Raw genomic sequence first — 21926 nt, 5'->3', positions numbered from 1 at the left:
GGTAAAGGTGAGTAGAAACACAAAAAAACCAATGGAGCATAATTTACAACAAATTCTTTTATTAATAATAAAACCTTTACCATTTACTTACCTCGGTGAAATTCATAAAATAATATACGAAAGCAATAACATCATCATCATCATGAAACCATATATATAAACTGTATAACATAATACCTATCAAGCTTTTCGTAATTCAATCGTTACACAACATATTTTCCTCATTTACCAGCCCACTAGTATCCATGGAGATCCATAGGGGTCCCGCTACCCGTTAACCCTTAACACTTGAAATCATATTCCAGGGTCGTCCCCATATCCCGTCCGGTATGGGCGCCAAACCATAGACCTCATTACCCCATCCGGTATGAGGGTGAAACGGGTCGTCCCCATACCCCGTCCAGTATGGGCGCCAAAACACATAAGATCTCCATACCCCGTCCGGTATGGGAGACCACAATCCCGGTAGGGTTCCCTACGGACCCGGTCCGTCCACCATCTCCCAGGATATCTAGTCAGGCTGACCACATTATACAATTTCCATTTACATAATCTTTCATTCTCCTTTTCCCTCAGTCAGCATTATCAATCACATACAAACAAGCAAAACGATAATTTATGTCAAACAGACAACATACAGCATCAATATTCCGGTCATTCAATCCATAATCAATAAAACAGTAAAATATGCACATGAAACCATAAAATGAAAACATCGAACCTCATGCTGCATTTAAAACTGTAAAACAGACCAAATAACAGTTAACCGACAAACACACTAGACTCGGGCTCCATTAGCGACCTTAAACAGTTTCACACACTCGTTGATTCATGAAATACCGTTTTATCATTTATTGAACTTTAAAACCGTGATAGAAAATAGGGTGAGGGGTCCTTACTCATTTCGGGGTCCGAATACGGCTTCACAGTGCGCTTGCAGGCTGTCCCTAATTTTCCCTGAATTTTTTTCCCGGGAACTGAAACGCACTACTGGTACCTGCACGTGTTCCAAAAATCCCAAATTAGGCCCAGGGCCCCTTTCGGCCAATATCACAACTCCGGCACGGCAGCGGTTCACCTCAGGTTGGCCGTTTTCGGCCGTTTGCGGCCGAATTCGGCCACACTCGCATTGGTTCCTGCGATAAAACAACCCTACGGCCCTCGGGGGGCCAAAAATTTACGGAAAACCGAAGCTTACCGGCAGCGGTGCTCTCGGGTTCGGTGGCTCTCCGGTGAAGTTCGTGTTTTGGTGATTCGGCTCTGATCAACCTGTAGAGAAAAGAATGGTGATCACGGTGATATAAAAATTGCATTAAACGGAGGCCGGGAAGGGCCTCATCGGAGGCAAAAACCGAGGAGGGGCACGGCGGCGCCGCTGGCTTTCGGCCGTGTTTTCCGGCCGTTTGGCCGGGATTTTGGCTCCGATTTGGCCACTATGGAAATCAGCGTGGAAAAACGAGTCGGGGGTATGAAATTTACCTCGATCGGCGGTCGAAAATCCCTCCGGTGCGGCGGCGGGTGGCGGCGGCCGGCTTCTGGGTCGTCTTCTCCGGCGAGGGCAGGCGGCTAGGGTTTGGGGTCTGGTGTGGGGGTCTTATTTATACCATTTTTGCCTTTTGATCTCAGCCGTCCATTTTGATTTAATCTGGGCCGTCCGATCGCGCGTACGCGGATTGCCAACGTGGCCCGTCCCCGGTCGACGTGGTTTTGCCACGTGGCAGGTCCTGGTTGGCCAGGACTGCTGACTGGGTCTGCTGACTGGGTCTGCTGACGTGGCATGCACGTTTTTTTTTTTTTCAATTTCCCCGGGCGCTACAATTCCTCTGGTGGTTGAGTTGTTTTCTCCGGCGAGGGTTTGGGGTTGGGTGTGGATGAGATTATTTATAACATTTCCCTTTTAATCTGAGTCGTCCATCACGATTGAATCTAGGCCGTCCGATCACGATTAAATTGGAAATAAATCTAGGCCGTCCATTGCGATGTGATTTGGGCCGTCCGTGCGTGCGTTTGATCTGGGCCTTCCATGCGCGCGGGAACGGATCTCAGCCGTCCGATCGCGCGCACGCGGATCGCCCACGTGGCTCCGTCCCGCGTGGCTTCCCGCATCAGCGTCCCTGCCACGCAGCGTGTCCTGGTTGGCCGGGGCTACTGACGTGGCGTAATTTTTCTAAATTACGTTTTAACCTCCCAAAAACACCCCCAGAATCCAAATTTTCATCTATTTTTTCCAAAATCATTTTCAATTAAATCCCAAAAATAATTTTACCCCATTTTATCATTATTATTATTTTTATTTCTATTAAATTAAATTAAAACCTTGTAAATTAATTATTAAAATAAAATAAAATCAAATAAAATTCCAATAATGATAAAATAAAAAGTTTCGTGTGTTACATAAGTAGTGTGCAGAGACAAAAAAAAAACATCATTTTTAATTTTATAATGAGTCAAATTAAAAATAATAAAAATTTAAGGATATAAATAGATGGTTATGATTCTCAAATCATACGTAAGTTTTTTTTCTATTTTGTTATTTTGTCACTACAAATAGAGAGTGTGTGAGAACTCTAAATGATCATGTATTAATTTAAAAAATTTACTGCAAGACGTGCAGATTTTTTCTACTATAAATTCAGGTACACTTTTTTTTATTTAGATTTTATCTCAAGGATTCGATATGAATAAGGTTATATAGATTCAGATTTAATTTATTTTGAAATCCCTACACTTGTATCACAAGTATTTTAATTATAATATCTATTTACATCAAAATTAGATTAATTGAGTGACTAGAAAAAGAATATGAAGAATATGTATTATATTTTTGGTTAATTACATAGTTAAAATAAAATTTTTAAAATTTAAAATTATATTAACTATTTAATTGAAAATTTTATCATAATTAAAACAAATGTAATTAATTATATAATTCATATAAGGGGAGAAAGATTTTAACACGCTTCATGATCAAACATTTCATTGGGTAGAGAGATGCATGGTTTTTTTTTTCAATAAATAATATTCTAAATTTTAGATAATTTACCAAAAATAGAGAATCCAAAAAGAGATTTGTAATACTTCACAAACAAGCATTCTTTCTAAGGGAAAAAAAAAAAATCTAAATGTATGCACTAAATCTATAGATACATGCACTAATTTATTATTATGCTTTTTAAGTATATATGCTACTTATGTCATTAAATTAAATGTATGAGTTTATGTACATATGCATAAATTGATGAACTACTATGTTCATTATTGGAAGAGAGCTAAAATTGCAAGAGAGATATAAACAACGATAATTGGTAGAATATAAGACAAATAAATATAGAAAGTTATAAATCTGAAATGGGTATATAGTGGATATAGATCTAATAATTTAATTACTCCATATGTAACTTAATCCATCATACTATATATATATATATATATATAATTAATAAATTTTTAATTATATTAAAAAGATCAATATTAAATTTTGCTTAATAAATATTTAATTTTTACATTTATAATGTAATTATAATATATCCTAAATTTAATAATTAGATTTACATAAAATATGTTATTATAATATATGAATTAAAAAAACTGGTTTTCAGTTCAACCAAACTAATCTTCCTAACCAGTTTGATTTGAACTGCTCTAATAAAAGTTGGAATGAGATTTAAGAGAGTTAAAAAGAAAAGAGCAGCTGACCGAAACTCAATGGATTCCGTTAAGATTGACTGGGAAGAAAAGTAAACTAAATTGGTCTCCGAGATGAAAGGTTAACAAATTACCCAATTACTTAGCATATGTATACATCTTGCAACACTGGAAGAAGAAGATTTCAAAATATCAGCGTGTATATATATATATATATATGTTGGTAGGTTTGTCGGAAGGATGCAAAAATCTCCTGTTCTTTTCACCCAACAGCCTCAGATGAAGTAAAAGGAAAAAACAAACCAATTCTGTATGATGGTATAAACACTGACATTCAAGTACTTTCCAACAACTGAAATTAGCAGCTAGTTTAATGTCAAAGGTGGTAGGAAATGGTGTAAATAGCACCACAACAACTTCAAACTATGCACTGCTATCTACCAAAGCTGATGAACAAGATATATGATCAGTGTTTATACCATCCATTACAAAATTGATCGAGTATAAAGACCAGAAGGTGCATCTTCTTGCAGCTAAGTAAACTGAATTTTGTTCATCGTTTCTTACAGATATCAACAAGGGAAAAGAGTAGGCGAGAAGTCCCTCTGCAACTTTCCATTGGCAAGATCAAGCTTTTTTATCTTTTCTTCACACCAAAACAGTTGCTCTTTACTGATCCTCACCACTCTCAGAACCCTTGACACAACTTTGACATCTATGAGGCCAAAAAATAGCGTAATGTCCTCATGGGCTTGCGGCCATGATTTCTTTTTCCATCCTTTTGTCCTTCTTTGGTGTTCTTTTAATTTCGTCCGTTTCTGCAAATCGAAAGAGCAAATGTTCACAAAACTCTGAAGGTGAGATTCACATAAAGAAATCCCATGAGGAAAAGCATCCATGTCAACCAGGGCAAAAACAATATTTTATGAAATAAGAGACAATGGTGCATTTGCAGCAAATAACTTGAAATTTGATTAGCATAATGTCCGGAAATAAAACAGGTTTTTGAATAGGTTAATCTTATAATGCAGAATTCTAACACTATCTCTGGGTAAACATTAGTAGAAGAATAGAGAGGAATGGAAAGGAAAATAATGATTTTCAAAGGAACGGAAAAAATGAAAAGAAATGTCTTACCTTATTTGGACAATCAAACATTAAAAAGTAAAGGAAAAGAAACAACAGTTGCAGCATCTTATTTGGATGAGCTCTATAAAGAAAATGATTAGCTATGAGAAAATAATTAACGATTTTCTTTAGTTAGGTAATAAGGTTAGTATAGAAGGTTCCCCTTAAAATTTTAATCCCTTTCCTTTTCCTTCATTTTCCTGCAATTTGGAGGAATAGAAAATTAGAGTTTTAAAGGGGAAAAGGAGAGATATGCTCACAATTCCTCCGTTTCCTTAAATAATAATAATTTTTTATCCAAACAAGGAAAAGAAAGATGAGCATCCCTTCCTTTCTTTTCCTTCCTCCTGCTTCTCTCAATCCAAACAATGTATAAAGCATCTATCTTTTAATAAATTATCAGCAAAACTGAAGAGACCAAAATACATCACTTACGATACTTAAAACGCTGCAATGCCTATAATGAATTTCTATCTGCAAGCAACATAGCACTAAAACAATGACATACAAAATGCTTATGACAATAATCTTTGTACCATCAATGTATGTCCCATAATTATATTTTCTGGTTGATAGTTCGTTACCTACTGATTAATGAGACCAAAATACATTCAATAATTTACAATATCTAGAAGACTGAAACAATCTCCAATGCATATGGCCTTCTTTGTGCAGTTTGTCAAAAAGAGTCCATTGGAGCTGCCCCAGTTCTCTTCTTAAAATGAGCTCAGCAACCAAATCCTCTACTTGTCTGATCTCTACTTCATCCACGTCTTTTGCTTGTTCAAAAAATTCACAACCTTCTTTTGGAGTCTCCAACATAAAGAATTATGCCAGTGAAACCCTTCACAAATCACCTAGAAATCTCTATTTTTACATGTCCTCAAAAGTTATGGAGTCCTTGATTGTCTTGATAGTTCGGATTCTTTTCTTCCTCTCAAAATACTCACTGATGATGCCTTAGGCCCCAGCCTAACATGGAAGCTCTAATTTAGAAGCAGGTTGATTCACTCATCTTATCCTGTCCAAGAAACTGTATCCTTAGGTATTCTTCCCAGCCTAATCAAACGTATCCATAACCTTACTGCCAAACAATCATGAAAGGAGATTGGACAACCCTTCAATCAAGCCAACTCTTCTGTCAAGCCCATGCGTGCCACCTCTTACATCTTAAATTCAAATTCTATGATATCCAGGAAATGACCTCACTATAGATGCCTATCCGCAAAATCTAAAGATCCCATCATTCTTTTATCTCCATAGATCACGATCTATACTTAGAAGATCTTATTCTATAACTTCTTAAAGGATTAATCATCGGTTAAAAACAATGTAATCACTGGCTTAAGTTTCTGCAGACCACTGCCTTCATTTATTGACATTCATTCTGCCCTATATCTCCAGGAAATTTTCTGAACATCAAAATCTTGCGGTATCAAAGGCTTGCTTCTAGATCATAAAAGTCTTCTTTGGAGTTGTTACAGTATGGTTGCGTAGAGAATTCAAGGCACTTTCCGCCCTTTATTAGCTTTGTCCAAACTGTCACAAGGAAATAGTCTCCCTTTTGCTTGATCTTATTTTTCATCAGAGCCTAGTTGGTGCTCTCTAGTAACTCACTTTGAATGGACCTAATATGGGTTTCGGTGAATCAAGTATGTCAGTTTATGCATGATCCTGGGACAATCATTTCCAAGCTATCTAACTCAATCTTCATTACATTTAGGACAGGTTGATTATGGTTCAAATTTACTCAAACTCATCATTTCAGGTAATTGGATTTTCAGATGCAGATTAGGCAGGTTTCCCAGATACCCATTGATCACTGTAGACCATTGCATTTTCCTTTGTCCGAACTTAACTTCTAGGCAAACCAACAAACAACCTACTACTATAGTGTCTCTTCTAATGCAGAGGCAGAATACTGCATATTGCCTCTGTCATCGCAGACCTTTTGTTAGACTAAAAAGTCATTAGCAGAGTTTCGGTTTACCTCATCAAAGCCACCTGTTCCTTGGTGCAACATCAGTACTACTTACATGGTGTCCAATCTAATCCTGCATGCTTGTTCCAAACATGAGTTTGACATTTACACTTCATCAGAGAAACTGTCCTTGCTAGTAAATTAAAGGTTCACTAAATTCCTAATCAAGAACAGTTTGCAGATATTACGATGCTTTAGATTTCTAAAAGAAATGTATTTAAAATAGTAAGGTGTTTAAAATTACGTAAAGGTAAATCCTCTCATGAGAAATAAACAGTCACAAATTTGGATGAAGTGCTCATTCACAAAAATAAGCAGTTATTTTTTATGAAAAAATTAATAAATATTATTAATTACAAATATTTTTATGATGTATTATTTTTCTATATATTCTCAATTTTAAGATGATATCAAGAGAGTAAATCAATTCGTTAGCCAAAAGAAATATGAACCTAGAAGAATAGGAATATTGTTTTTGTTTTCTATCTTTAAAATTAAGAAACTAATTAGCATCCTTTTTTATGTTACCATATGCAAACGTCAACAAGATGCTTAAAATTGCTTACACGTAGCAAATAAACAATCTCAAACACTCTCATATATACCAAAGGTCCTAACAGCTAGACCTTTTCAGTTATTTTGGTCCAATCCATGAATGCTTCCCCCCACAGCTTGAGGGGGATGGTATGTACTTATTTATGAAGAGTCCTAGAACAAATAGACTCTCTTGTCTGTGTACTGATTTACTAAATGAAACCAACTTCCCTAAGTAATTCATCCATAGATTTTATATATACAAAGATAATCAGAAAATGACATGAAAGACATGTTTCAGGATTTTCTTATTCACTTAAAATGGTGGACTTCAATAGCAATTGGACATAGAGCTATGTCATAATAGAAGCAAAATACTGCATGGCAGAACCCTTACTTTTTCAAGAGACGATAAAACCTGCTGAAGAGGAGTTGCCATATTCTGGCTCACAAACAAGTTAAGAACACCATTTGCTTTTCTTTTATCCATTTTCAGAAAAATGTAGAAAGTAATAATGGAGTTCTCAATTATCCTGAGAAGTTCAGGGACATGGACTGTCAAATCTGATTCCACATCCACCATCTCTTTTTCAACTGTACCTGCAAGATAATAAAGCAGTTTGCTTTATAACACACGCATATTAAACAAACGAAGAAATCTTCTTTAAAAATAGCCATTCTGTTATCAGGAAATGTAAACCAAGTTGCCAGTTCAGGACAGAAAGTGAAACTATAGACATGATCAAGTTAAATCTAGTTCTGTGATTAGAACAATCTAAACATGATTGAAGACCCACAAGTATTACCTTGAACCTTAGGAACCTGCAGCAGTTTAGGCAAAAGATTCCTTGCACGAGCATAAATTTCAGGTCGGACACCTTGCTCAAAAGGTTCATTTTCAATAAACCTCTGTAACAGAACTTGAAATTGTTGAAACTGCTGGGCAGTGTGGCTGTAAGAGGTGGGCTTCTCAGGTTGACATAAGATTACTTGGTTCAGCTGAGCATATTGACAATGAAGTGCTTCCCAAGTTAAGCAAATGTGAGCCACATAGGCTACTTCAAGATCCTGACATGGATCACACTGTGGCTGCTGCAGATGTTCAGTTTCTTCTTCATCGTCAATGCTCTTCAAAGAAAGGCACCGAAAAGGAGATGTAAGCTTCTTAGATGCAGACCTTGGTGATGGAGTTGGGGGGACTTGGGTGCCTGTAACATAATGGAACTTTTAGTTACAGAATATATTTCAAATAATATCTTGTCTAATCTGCTATCCATTATCAGCAGCCAATTATTTGGTAGGACAAAACCTCAGCATTTGGATAGATAGGATGATTCAAAAACCTTTGTTATGAAGATATGCTATATAAATGTTATACATTGCTGTTCACTAACCATGATAGCAAACTTGCCAATAAGGATGGCCAACATCAAAATTCTTAAGTAGAGAGTAGAAGCAACTTCTAGTTGTTAAGGCAGGGCACTCTATTTGAAAACACATACAAGCACGATGAGTTCACCACAAATACATTATCTTAGTTGTGAGACGCATATTCAGTTGTCACTTCACTTGCATATATGTTGCCACGGAGACCCTAGATTTAACAATATCTACGAGGACAACCGGATGCTTCTAAGGTAATTCCGGAAAAACTAGGAATACAAAGCAAAAAGTGGGACTAACAGCTTTCCAATAGCATCCTACTATTCTATAGGAGAAGACATAAAATTGAGATTAATCACATTTATGCTAGCCTGTTCTCAGTAAATCCTCCAAGGTACTATTCCCTGCAAGACTAAAGGCTTGTCAAATAAAATATAGATGCAATGCGTCACTAGATCTTCATGCTAGACTTGAAAGACAAATCCAACAAAAATTTGCAGAGAGTATGTTATCCAATTTAAAGATTAAAGCACCAAATAAACCAAAGCTTCTTTCCTAAAAAATGCTGTTGCCTGAAGTTTAGATTGTTCTTAAGAAATAGCTTCGAGAGAACTACTCATAAATCAGATTAGAAGCTACAATTTGGATTTTTTAATATATAAACTAGCTAAATGGCATCACTGTCATCGCAAGTGTGTAGATCTCATGAATCTAGCAAAATGCTTTCTAGTCCAGAATAAATAAATGCTGTTGCCTAAAGTTACAAAATAAATAATGAGTACAAGAAAAGAAAAGAACAAAAGACAATTGATATATGAAATAGATTCTCTCTGATATATACATTTATTTACGTGTGTGTGTGTGTGTTTGTGTATGAAAACAAGAAACAAAAGATTTATCACCAAGATGTCAAAATATTTGAGGAAAAAAAAGAACATGACAGAAATGTTTACCATCTTCTTTGAGTTGCTGTGAGATCATCCGGTCAAAGAAGAGCATGCGGTCGCAGTACTTGTCATATGCAGCATCAAAACCAACCCACCATTGCTGAACTTCAGCTTCAACGTCCCTCCACTCACTGGAGCTTGTATCACCCCCTTCCTCTCCTTCTTCATCCTCTTCTGCAAATAATTCCTCTTCCTCAGGAATCAATGCCATAAAGCTGTTTTTTCTTAGTTCTTTCAACCTTCTCTTCACCTCATTTGTTATGAAATCATCATCATCATCCTCAAATTCGGCAGCAAGGTCAGTTTTAGGGGATTGTTTACCCAAATCTCCACCGCCATTCTCACTCTTTGGTTGCTCTTGCTGTGGCACAGATTTATCTTCTAAAGCCTTTTCTGGGTCCCTCTTGTGAGCTTTTCTGAATCTTTTGACTTTGAAGAAATCCATAAGCAAAGGAGGATCTCTTCCTCGGAAAATGAGATCCCTTTTACAACTTCACTTCAGATCACAGATTCAAACAAAAGTAGCAATACTTCTGTACGTAGAAAATAATAAACACTCGTGTACTTTTGTTTTCTCAAAGCCTCAAATGGAACCCATGAGAGATCTCCAAGTGAAAGGAAAAAAAAACAAGAAGTAAAAAACCCTAGTTCAATGCAGATAAACCCTGAAAATCTCACAAAAACACCTCAGAATCTAAAATCTTACCCAAAAAAAGAATAGTACTTTCCTATTTAAAAACTTAACCCAAGCACAATGCGCTTCCATATTTCCTTTACAGCTCTAAAATTTGCCAATGCATTCAGAAGATCACCTGCTGTTGAACAAGAGAGTAAGTAGCACCAGTGCAAATAAAATCAAAAACCGACTAAAAATTTTGCAAACTTGTCTATGATTTTGCTGTCAAAAGTACAAACCCACTACACTAAAGCCAAAGAAAAAAACACATGAAATCAAGAACTTTTTGACTGCTAATCAACACCACTCAAATACCACAAATCTCTCTCTCTCTCTCCTGTAGATTTTCGCTCTCATTTCACTGCTAAGAGTGAATGAAATCTTCCTGTGACACTACATGTAAAAAGAAAAAAAGACAAACAAGCATCATTAAGAATCCCAAAAGACAAAAACTTTATGAATATAAGGAAAAGAACTTTAAAACCCAACAAAGTTTAGAGCAAAACAACATTTACGAACCCAGAAATCCGACGAGATCAAGCTTCCATAAAAAAATTTAGAGAGGAGAGAATACAGAACCAGAAACTTTAAAAATAAAAAAACAGGAGCAAGCAAAGGGAGTAAAGTAGTGAGTGGATGAGTTGGAGGGAGAGAACAGTAATGTATTAACAATTACGAGGAAAGAAAATAAATGCGAGCATTAAAAATTTCTTCATTTTCAACTAAATATTTTACTAATATTGATTTTGTTTTATAATTATTACTTTACCACCATTAAACACTCTCACCAAGTAATTAGCATATTACAGTAACAGATCTCTCTCCATTTAATTTAATCTTTCTATTATTATGTAATTTATTTCTAGAAAAAGAATTATTGAATAAAAATTATATATAAAAATGGAGAGAGATCTGTGAGCACGAAGAGCGAGGAAAACAGTGAGTGTCGTACAGAGAATATTGTCAGAAGAAAGCTCTTGTCTCAGTGCACAAAGCCAAACCCCCCGCCAAAAAGTTGTTTTGATTTGTGCTATGTATTTAAATTACCAAACTAACCTCCAAAACTTTCCAAAATTACTCCGAACTCCCTATCATTATTCCTTTGATTGGTGATTTTTTTTAACTGTCGTTTTACTTTACTGACATTACCGTTTTAATTGGTATGTTTGGCCAGATAAATGTGAAATAAGAAAAGTTGAAGACAAAATAGTTAGATTTTTTTTCTTGCATATGAAAATATGATTTGCTTTTTTAAATTTGTAGTTATTTTATTCATAAAATTAAATTACGTAATTAACAATAAAGACAATGAAATAAAGTTAGAAAATTTTAAAATGTTATTTTAATTTTCTACTGTTTTATTTATATTTTGATGATTTTGTAGATATATAATGTTTACATATATTCATAAATAATAAACATACCATAAAAGCATAGATTTAAAAAATAATTAAATTTAAATCTTAATTTACTTGTCATACATAAAAGGTAACTTTGAGAATGTTCCAAATTTGGAGAGAAATTGAATTTTTTATAATTTTTTTAGATTATTTTAACTTTGTAAGACATATAGTCTAACAATTTTACTACATTAATATAAATATAATTTTTAAAAATTTAAAACATATTTATTAATATAATATAGTTTTAATAATAAAAATTAAAAAATATTTATACCGGTTGAGTTCAGACAAATTTTGTAACACCTCAAATTATTATTATTTTTATTAATATTATTTTATTTTATTTTAATTTTTTGTAATTTTTATATAAAAATAATAATTTATTATGTAATAATATATAGTTTTAATTTAGTTTAATTTAATTAAATAGAAATAAAAATAATAATAATAAAAGGGATAAAATTATTTTTGGAATTTAATTGAAAACAATTTTGAGAAAAAATGATGAAAATTTAAGTTCTGTGAGTATTTTTGAAAAGAAAATCGAAAACCAGAGGTCAAAACGCAATTTAGAAAAATTGTACCACGTCAGCAGCCCTGCCCAACCAGGACACACCGCGTGGCAGAGACGCTGACGCGGGAGGCCACGCGGAAGGGAGTCACGTGGGCTATCTGCGTGCGCGCGATCGAACGGCTGAGATCCGTTCTCGCGCACACGGATGGCCCAGATCAAAAGCGCGTACGGACGACCCAGATTGCATGCGTACGGACGGTCCAGATTGAATCGCGTACGGACGGCCCAGATTGCATCGCGATGAATGACCCAAATTCATTTCCTATTTAATCGCGATTGGACGGCTCATATTAAAAGCAGAAGGTTATAAATAATCTCATCCACACCCAAACCCCAACCCTAGCCGCCAGAGTCCTCGCCGGAGAAGACAGCCCAGCCACCGGGGAACCGACCGCTGGCACCCGCCGCCGCACCAGAGAACTTTACAGCCGCCAAACGAGGTAAAAATTCTCTCATTAACTTGGAATTCGATTCTAAACCCACCTGTGGCCAAATTGGAGCCAAAATACCAGCCAATTGGCTGGAAAACGTCGCTGCGGTTTTTCTCAATTTTTGCCTCCGATGAGGCCTTTCCTGATTCCTGTTCGATGTAATTTTTTCACAATTGTGACCACCGTTCCTTCCTCTACAGATTAACAGGAGCAAAACACCAAATCGCGACTCGAGCCGCAGGAGCCGCCGCACCGGAGAGCCCCGCTGCCGGTAAGTCTCGGTTTTCTGTGTTTTTTCGACCCACCGAGGGCCTTACATGTGTTTTCTCGCAGGAACTGGTACGAGTTTGGCTAAATTCGGCCAGAAATGGCCGAAAACAACCAACCCGAGGTGGATCGCTGCTGTGTACGGCAGCGCCATCGCCGGAGCATGGCGGAGCCGCCGTGCCGAAATTCTGAAATTGGCCGAGTAGGCCCTGGGTCTAATTTTGAGTTATTTGGAGACATGTGTAGGTACCGTGAGTGTGTTTAAGTTCCCGAAAAAAAAAAAAAATTCAGGAAATCTAGGGACTGCCCGTAGGCGTAATAAAAAAAGCAGTTTTAGACTTTGAATCAAATAAGGATCGCTCACCCTATTTTCTATCGTGGGATTAAAGTTCTAATAAATGGAAATATCGTATTTTTGCAATTTATAGAGATGTATAATTAATTAAGATTGCTAATGGAGCCCGAATCGGAGATGTTTCTCTATCAGTTCTTATTTTATTTATTTTACAGTTTTAAAAGCATTATGGTATCTGACTTATTTATTCTATGGTTTCGAATACATGAATCACTGTATACTTCACTGCTGCTTGATTTCGTGAATTTAATGTATGCTTGCCTTGTTAAATGCACGTTGCTTGCTTAAATATTTATGTTTAATTGGGTAACAGAGACTTAGAACAAATATGAATGAGATTGAATTGATAATTGGATAGGATGACAGTCTCACTAAATATCTTGGGAGATGGTGGACGGATCGGGTCTATAAGAAACCCTACCGAAAACGTTGTCTCATACCGGACGGGGTATGGAAACTTTAAATGTTTTAGTGCTCATACCGGACGGGGTATGGGGACGACCCGCTTCACCCGCATACCAAACGGGATATTGAAGTTTATTATTTTGGTGCCCATATCACACGGGGTATGGGGACGACCATGGAATTAAGTTGTTAAAGTAAATGGTTCACGTGTAGCGGGAACCCCTATGGATCCACATGGATACTGGTAAGTTGATAAAAGAGGATAATTGTTGTTTGATGATTAAAATATAAAAGTATGACATGTGCTATGTTACAGAGTGTGTATGAATTCATGATATCTTTGATGTTATTGTTTCTATGAGTCGTTTTCATAAATCTCACCGAGGTAAGTGGATAGTAAAAGGTTTTATTATTGATAAATGAATTTGTTAAAAATTGTGCTCCATTGGTCGTTTTTTTTTTCTACCAATTTTTACTTCTGTGACAGTAATATAGTGTGACGTCTTTACTGGGCTAGTGTAGCTCATTCCTTACTTAACCATTTCAGATTAGGAGGACTTCGTTCCCGAGCCCATTCCGCAGGAAGACGGCGAGTAGATGCCTAGAGATCTTATAGTTTTCTTTATAGTATCTCATTTCTAGTATTTCCTTTAATTAACTTATTCTTTGCTATTGTTAGTATGTTTAGTTATTGTGTAAGGGATATTAATCAAATTTTTTATTTCGCTTCCGCACTCATAATTTTTATATACATTTTCTTTTTAATTTTCGGGACCGTTACAAATTTTGGAATGTCAAATTTTAACTTGACATAAACTCGTTTCAACAAAAAGAAAGAAAAAACTTTATTGAATTGGTTCAAACAAGTCAAAGTGAATTTGAATAAAAAATGTCATCCCCTAATCACACATTATCTCACACACGAAAACTAATCCTCCCCAACACCACACTCCTTGCATTTCAGTCGAACATTTAGTGATCGTCGCTTCATATAACAAGTTCATACTCTCTATTTCTATCACTGTTAGGATCATTTTTGTGTTGTCATGAACTCGAGATCTTCTACATATCTATTATCTACCTGCTTATCATTTTAATTTTTTTAAAAAGAATTATTGTAGACAATTGCTACTTTTCGGTAAAAATAATTCTTTAGTTGTTTTTCAATAGAAATTAATTTTTTTTATTATAATAGGAAAATATTAAATGTTAATTATGTTGTTTTTATAGTAAGTTAGTGTTTGATTTATCTAGCACAAAGACGAGTTATTGGAGTTCATTGCCTCATGTTTTGCGTGGTCTAACTAGTAAATATCCCTAGAAAGTGAAACTTAATTCTATATATTGTAATAGAATTTATATAGAAATATATTTTTCTATATACTAGTAGACCTAATATGTTCTCAATTGAATGGTAGATTAAACATAGGTAGTATAAATACTATATTATCTTTTTTTATAGTTATTTATTTGCATTTTATAGAGACTTATAGCAAGCGTTCAAGAGTTATAACATTATCTATTCTTAAAAATTATCGGAGCATAGCTACTTTTTTCGATAGTTATCAGTATTTGGATTGTATCATTTATTACTTCAGCCATTCAACAAGTATCTTCTAAGCCATTCAACAATTAAATTGCATTACCTTCTAATGCAACAATTTGAATAAAATTTTTTACAATTTTTTTTATGCACCTATATTACAGTGTATTAAAAGATATAATAATTTTTAAAATATATTTTTTATTTAACTTAAAAATAAAAAAATTTCATAGTATAACATTTAAATAAACAAAATACGATAAGAATACATTTTCGTATGAGTAACTAAAAACAATAAGAATGCATTTAACCTTGGGAGATTCTTTCATGTCTCATGTGCTATAGTACTATTTTCAAGTTTGGATCTCCTTGAACTTCTAGGCATGAATTATAGAGTATACATGTTGCGCTCTATCACATAATTTAATGTAAAGGTTGGAGTTTAGTCCAAACCAAAAAGGACCACATCAACATTTCTACTCACGGTTACAGCTAACTGTCTTTAAGCAATTCGAAATGCAAGAAAACCATAGCCAGTAACAGAGCACAATGGCAAAACTAGTATTTTCTAGATGTATTTATCCGTATACAGGTTCAAGTTATTCTCCTGAGAAGAAAAAGAAAAATAGAGGGTTAGTGAAAGTAACAGTTTATACAAGTCCCATGCTACCTCCCAGGTTCTCCCATGGACTTTCGAGGAGGTTCCCCAGAACCTGGATAGAAACCATGATTATATATCCAAACTTTACATAATATTATTTTTAAATGTTCAACGGGCTTCTAAGAAATGTAGATGGCAGGGGAGGGAAGAGTTCAGAAAGCCTACATGTTCAGCCACAGCCAAGGGATCATTTTTGTCTGTATTATGAAATGTTCTTATTAACAGCATATACAGTTCCATCAGGTACAGTATAACCTCATCCAGGGGTGATACCAGCCAATCTAGCTAGGCTGGAGTCCAGAGCTTTCTAGCAGTGATTACATACAAGAACCTTGCAAGGCTCCAGACAAAGATTTGAAGCAGACTAGTAACCCAACCATGTAGATGGTATTGGCTGGAACTTGTTCTTGGCACATGCCAATATATCATAATAATCCGGATGACTAAAGCAATCACGAAAATCTGTGAAGAGCCTTTCAAACACCTTCCACTGAACTTCAACCGATTTCAAGTATGGGAATGGCAGAAAAATCTGCATTAAATGCATAACAATAAGAGAGATTAATATTAGTGAAAGGCTGAACGCAGCTTCTCTGTCTCTCTCTGTACCTACACATATATATATATATGTTTATATGTTGCTCGGTCTTAAATAAATATGCAGAGCCTAAGAATGTTTCTGGTCCACAGTCCCTTGGGATGCAAACTTACGGATATAAGAACCTATCCTTCTATTGATATGGGAGTGCTGGTGTGTGTGTGTTTTATTTTCTATCTTCACACAGAGGAAAGCAGCTCCTAAAGACATGGGGTGAAACTTTTTAGCTCTCAATCTTGGGATCTACTGCAACAACTCTGTCCTTTGAAGTGGTATATATTAGAGTAGTTTTTCTTTTGATAAACTAGATTAGAGTAGTCAACAAAAGAGAAAGAGAACCCCCACTAATAGCATTGAACGATTACACTTGATCATTACTAAATTATTCATGCAAAGTAAATCTAGTGTTTGATTTCCGTGCAATTCGCTTTTAGGACATAAATATCTAGCTAAATGAATTTTTGCAGGCATTTGAAGATTCACTTATATGTTAATAAGAAACAAAGAAAGGAAGGAAGAAGCATTCAGGACGGCAGCTTACATCATCCTCCTGTGCAAGGCGCTTCAGTACAAGAAATCCGTTATCATTTTCGTCTAAATTGTCAATAACAGCCAACCAGATCTGCGAAGCAAGATCATGGGCCACGTCTCTTGATTTTCCACAAGCAATAAACTGATCTGCTAAATCATAAAAACTACTGGCTGAACGTAACCAGTACAAGATTGCTAAAATTATTGCATGCAGCATGCAGAGCAAATTTGCAGTTACCAAAGTTAAAAGATAAAATTTATCTCAAAAAAAGTTAATAGCTAAAGAAACTGGACTAAATTTCTCAGGAGAAGTTGCTCCTGACAATCATTTTACTTCTGCAGAATTTGACTTGCATGTGTTACAATAGGCAGACATTTAAAAAACAGATTTGACTCTGTGGATAAATTATCATGTTACTGTTGAAAACATAAGAAAATAAATTTGTTTCTTTTCTGTTTTGCCTAGTGGAGAGAATTTCAGAATAGTTATAACCATTTCTGCAATTCCTTCTCCCCATAAATTTGTTAGGAAGTTGTTATTTTGTTACTTTATTTTCTATAAATTGTAGCACCACCAAGAATGAAATTAAGACAAGTAGAAGAAGATTTTCTATGCTTCAAACCTTCAGTTACAATTCTCTGAAAATAAAGTAACTACCGAAGTGCATAAGCACATCTACATTTATTACTGTAAACATATTAAATAGTGGTTGATATTGGCATTTCTTGTTAATAATTGAACTGGCACAATGGAAAACATGTAAAGGCATTATCAAAAGGATGCACAAGCGTCCAGACTTGTAATACACAAGACCACAGGACACATTTCCAAGATGCAGGAACAAGCATAAACCAAAAAGAATCCAAATTGGAAAGGGATATCGGCCTGAAGAAACATTTTTCCATATAATTCAAACTAAAACATTATTAAAGCTCCCAGCATGAACAAAAAACATGGCTCTACAAATATGTGCCATACCAATCATGGATCCATGAAGTATAGAAGAAGGAGGAGGCATAGTTGAAAGTTCAAGTTGCTCTTTCAAAAATAGGTATGCATGACCAACTATCTCGTCTATATCGCTATCCAAAGCAAAGATGTGTTTATTGACATGTAAAGCTGTATATCTCCTGCAGACATAAGTTGAGGTGGTTAGAATATCCCTATGCAAAAAGAAAATAGTATTATAAGGAAATAGAACAACTATTAACTAATGGGCCAGTGGGCTGTGGATAGAGCATAAACAGCCAGAAAGAAGAGCATTTCTGCGTAGAAGAATGGATATTGTAATTGTAGCAGACAGGCCATCATTCAGAATGGATGTTAATGATAAAGGCAGCACTTCTAGATTATGAATGCAACTAATAATTTTAAAGAAATCTAAAATATAAATTATTGATCTGAATCAATCATCCACCAATAAGTCACGATAATACTTATTTATTGGGAAGAGAAAAGACAGCCAACTTTCAGCTTTGAAAAGGATAAGAAATGTGCCAGTTAATCTTAATATATCCGAATTAAGTTATAAAGATACTAGAATGCCCTTCATCATAATAGCACATGGCCTTATAAAGTTCCATTGCTCTATTTGAGCAATCAAAACTTCCCAAAGATGTCAAGAAATTAAAATGAAGACTTGACATGGCTTTGGTTAAGATCAAAACTACAATAGCATCAAGCATGTCCAAGTTGCTGAAAATGCACTAATGCTCCATCAGCAGTATGTCTGGCCTCTCTTCAAAATTTTGTGACATAAAAACTAAACTTGCAGAACAAATTCTACTAACAATTACTTAATGATTTCTGAAGACTGGAATTACTGAAGCAAGGGCAAGAAGCTGAGTGAAAGAAGAGTGGAAATGGACCCCAAGAAAAAAATAATGAAAAAACAGCATTAACATTCAACTTATTCTACATTACTTTTTGCTCAACCCACAAGGGATGGGTCCAGGCCACCTTTTCACTTGGCTAGCCAGAGGATATGTCCTGTTAATAGCAGCCTGCCACAGGCATTCTCCCCCAAACATTTTTGCCCAATGCTTTTTGACACAGGATATTCTTCCCCAGTCTGTAACAGGAACTCGAATAAAAATTTCAATTAGGAGATGATCTGGAAGCTTCCCAAATGAGTTATCAACTAAAGTTGAGTTCTCATCATCCCTATTATCTGTCATTACAGTCCTGCAAAATAAGTACTAAACATTTAGAAACTAAAACTCCACATAACAGTGCTAGAATGATTATTCATTTGTCACTTCAGCAGAAGAAAAAGAATGAGAAATTAATACACTTCTGAGAAGTTGAAGAGCAGAGAAAGATGAGATGAATCACACGCATATAGTACATGAATGAAGAAAAGAAAAAGTAGCAGTCTCCAGGAACTTGATTCAAGCTGGGACATCCCATTTAAAAAAGAGTAGACAGATTTTACATGTGAACAAAGCAATAAAGGCAAAATGTTCAAGGACAGTGTACAGCCTTAGGAAGAGATCAAAATTGCCTTGAGAAAGGAGTAATTGGTTCATCAATATGAAGTAAAATTAAGCCTTAGAGTGTCTGAGACACCAACCTTAAAATCTCATTTTGATAGGAAAAAATGGGTTTAGAACTAACATCAAAATAAAAGAGTTCCCAGATACCACAAATCAGACAGACGGTCCTATAAATAACATACAAACCTCTGTTCGTCAAACTCTTTCAAGAATTTGCGTTAAAGAAAACCCATGTTTAGGTCCATCAAAAAGAACACCAAATTTTTTTTAAAAAAAGTGAAAATGGAAAAAACAGAGAATCTTACTCAAATTAAAGCGCATTAATTTTCACAATACGCACAAATACTATAATGCTTTTTACTGAAAACAAATGAAAGAGAAGGAAAAAAAAGAACTGATAGCTCAGCTCAGCAGTAGATGTTCAGTGAGTTAAACATGGATACTGAATTATATACCTGAAGAATCTGATGCAACAGAAGAAAGCCTAATTTGATAAACAAACTGGATTAAAATTTCTGTGCTCGAGAGAATAAAGAAAAGATCGGGGAAACGCACCCGCTCAGCTTTTGTCTGAGAATTCGATGCGAGAAGAAGAAGAAGAAGAAGAAGAAACGGTGGCTACCAAATCCAATGGCGAATGTCGTTGATGCGATCATGTGAGGCGTGTTTTTTTACTACAAAAATAAAAAACTCAAACTAATTTTTGCGTCATCCTTACGTAACGTTTAAGCTCAATTAAATAATAATATTTATTATAACTAAATAAATTATGACAATATATAATTAATTGTAAGTTTCAAGTGTTATGAACATTTATAATGATTTGTACTATTAAATTATTATGAAAATTTATAGTGAATTTTGATATTTATTTATTATAAATATTTTGAATATAATACATGTGATATATTTTTAATATTTTCAATTTTGTAATTTGAAATTAGTCAATCAACCGTTGAAATATATAAAAAAATATATATTTAAAAAAATTTGACATGTGAAGTTGTATTAGATTTACTACACACAAAATTTTCCGAAATTTTTGCAATATTATTTTCTTTTTCTAATTTTAAGTTTTATTATAATTTTATTTTTTTATTTGTGGGAAGTTCATTATTAATCATAATTTAAACAATGTTTAAATTTAAATAAGCAATGTATTTTAATTAAGATTATTATATTATTTTATTATTTTTTAGTCATACATATTGAAATTATTAAAAATAAATAATATATATCGGATTTGAAAAACTCCAAACTACAAGATACTAAACTCTAATTTATTTTAAATATTTAAATAATTTAGTTTTATTTATAAGCTATAATTTTAATGATAATATAAATAATTGTTTAGAAAATGAATATTTAAATAATTTATTTTTATTTACATAAAATTTATAATTTTAATGAAAATACAGGTGTCTTTGAAGACTTTAAACATAAAGTTTTTAATCCCATTAACTATTATTTTTTATTATTATATTACTTACAAGAATTGTACTACATATTCTTACTACTTTAAGAATTATCATTGTATCACTTTAATTTTTATTCTAATTTTTCTATTGAAGATAAATTTTTTTTTTGATTGAATTCATTTTCACAATTACAATTAAAAGAAGGTTATATAAAAATGAAAAAGAAAATCTTATTTGATAATAATTTAGTTGTGTGATCACAAGATATATTTACACATAGTTCTAGAATGATATTGGAATGTTGGAATTGTATTAGAGCCTTAAAAGACTAATTTGAAGTCAAAGAATCTCAAAATTTCTCATATTGTTTCTAAATCTTAAAAATTCGTTAAAGTTTTAAATTTATTTTTAGGTTTCAAAACAGTTCTGATATTTTAAAATTACTATAAAATACTGTTTTTAAACTTTATTACAATCTTATTAATATTAATATTTTTTTGTTTATGAGAATATCTGTAACCTTATTTTGAAATGTATTATACCTAACATAAAATTATGCCTACCACCATAATGGTATAGAAGTGGAAAGAAACAATGACCAGAATAAGTAGCCAATGTAAGTTCACATGTTTTCATGAATTTGCAAATAAATACTAGTTTTTCTTTTCAAGTTCATTCCATTAGACCTTTATTCTTTTTTATTTTTTAAAATTTCGAGTTGCCACTTATAATTGACTATAAGATCTTGGCTTTTTTTTTTTTAAAACAAAACTTTCAAATTGCCATATAGAAATTGATCATAAAAATATGATCTTTAATATGGGATGTCATTTAGTCTATACTAGATTAACGTAAATTCTACTAATTGAAAACAAAAAAAAAAAAAATCTTTTTTTTTTGGAAATAAATGAATCAACAAAGAAAAAATTAATTATACTACACTAGCTCGA

General features: G+C 34.0%; 2 protein-coding genes across 6 annotated transcripts; both read right to left on the bottom strand.

The window, feature by feature from the left end:
* Positions 1–3930: 3930 nt before the first annotated feature.
* Positions 3931–11032, bottom strand: LOC110807327 (DUF1666 family protein (DUF1666)). The gene is made up of 5 exons (XM_088220767.1): positions 10814–11032; positions 9625–10687; positions 8095–8496; positions 7686–7888; positions 3931–4463 (listed from the first exon to the last, which is right to left on the bottom strand). The coding sequence occupies exons 2-5, from the start codon at positions 10061–10063 to the stop codon at positions 4218–4220; spliced, it is 1290 nt and encodes a 429-aa protein (XP_088076893.1). The 5' UTR covers positions 10064–10687; positions 10814–11032; the 3' UTR covers positions 3931–4217.
* Positions 11033–15822: 4790 nt separating this feature from the next.
* Positions 15823–20266, bottom strand: LOC110807342 (uncharacterized). Of its 5 annotated transcripts, none has more exons than XM_022032461.2 (5): positions 20114–20266; positions 18987–19247; positions 18042–18193; positions 17073–17233; positions 15823–16465 (listed from the first exon to the last, which is right to left on the bottom strand). In XM_022032461.2, the coding sequence occupies exons 1-5, from the start codon at positions 20212–20214 to the stop codon at positions 16298–16300; spliced, it is 843 nt and encodes a 280-aa protein (XP_021888153.2). In that variant the 5' UTR covers positions 20215–20266; the 3' UTR covers positions 15823–16297. The 5 variants fall into 5 exon arrangements, with proteins under 5 accessions (XP_021888153.2, XP_088076890.1, XP_088076889.1 ...); XM_088220764.1 differs by having other exon boundaries at positions 19023–19247; XM_088220763.1 differs by having other exon boundaries at positions 17073–17209; positions 20114–20265.
* Between the last annotated feature and the right edge of the window lie 1660 nt (positions 20267–21926).

This window comes from Carica papaya, chromosome 5 (assembly GCF_054855325.1).
Source record: "Carica papaya isolate Zhongbai chromosome 5, ASM5485532v1, whole genome shotgun sequence".
Classification (NCBI taxonomy): Eukaryota; Viridiplantae; Streptophyta; class Magnoliopsida; order Brassicales; family Caricaceae; genus Carica; species Carica papaya.
Note: the sequence above shows the minus strand (reverse complement) of the source record. Positions and strands in the feature narration are given on the sequence as shown.

Coding starts and splice junctions, on each gene's coding strand:
- LOC110807327 (XM_088220767.1), bottom strand. CDS start 10,063: ATGGATTTCTTCAAAGTCAAAAGATTCAGAAAAGCTCACAAGAGGGAC. Junction 7,889..8,094: donor GCAGGTTCCTAAGGTTCAAG/GTAATACTTGTG, acceptor ATTATCTTGCAG/GTACAGTTGAAAAAGAGATG. Junction 4,464..7,685: donor TTTTATCGTCTCTTGAAAAA/GTAAGGGTTCTG, acceptor TTCGATTTGCAG/AAACGGACGAAATTAAAAGA.
- LOC110807342 (XM_022032461.2), bottom strand. CDS start 20,214: ATGATCGCATCAACGACATTCGCCATTGGATTTGGTAGCCACCGTTTC. Junction 19,248..20,113: donor CTCAGACAAAAGCTGAGCGG/GTGCGTTTCCCC, acceptor CTTATTTTGCAG/GACTGTAATGACAGATAATA. Junction 16,466..17,072: donor GCCTTGCACAGGAGGATGAT/GTAAGCTGCCGT, acceptor CATTTAATGCAG/ATTTTTCTGCCATTCCCATA.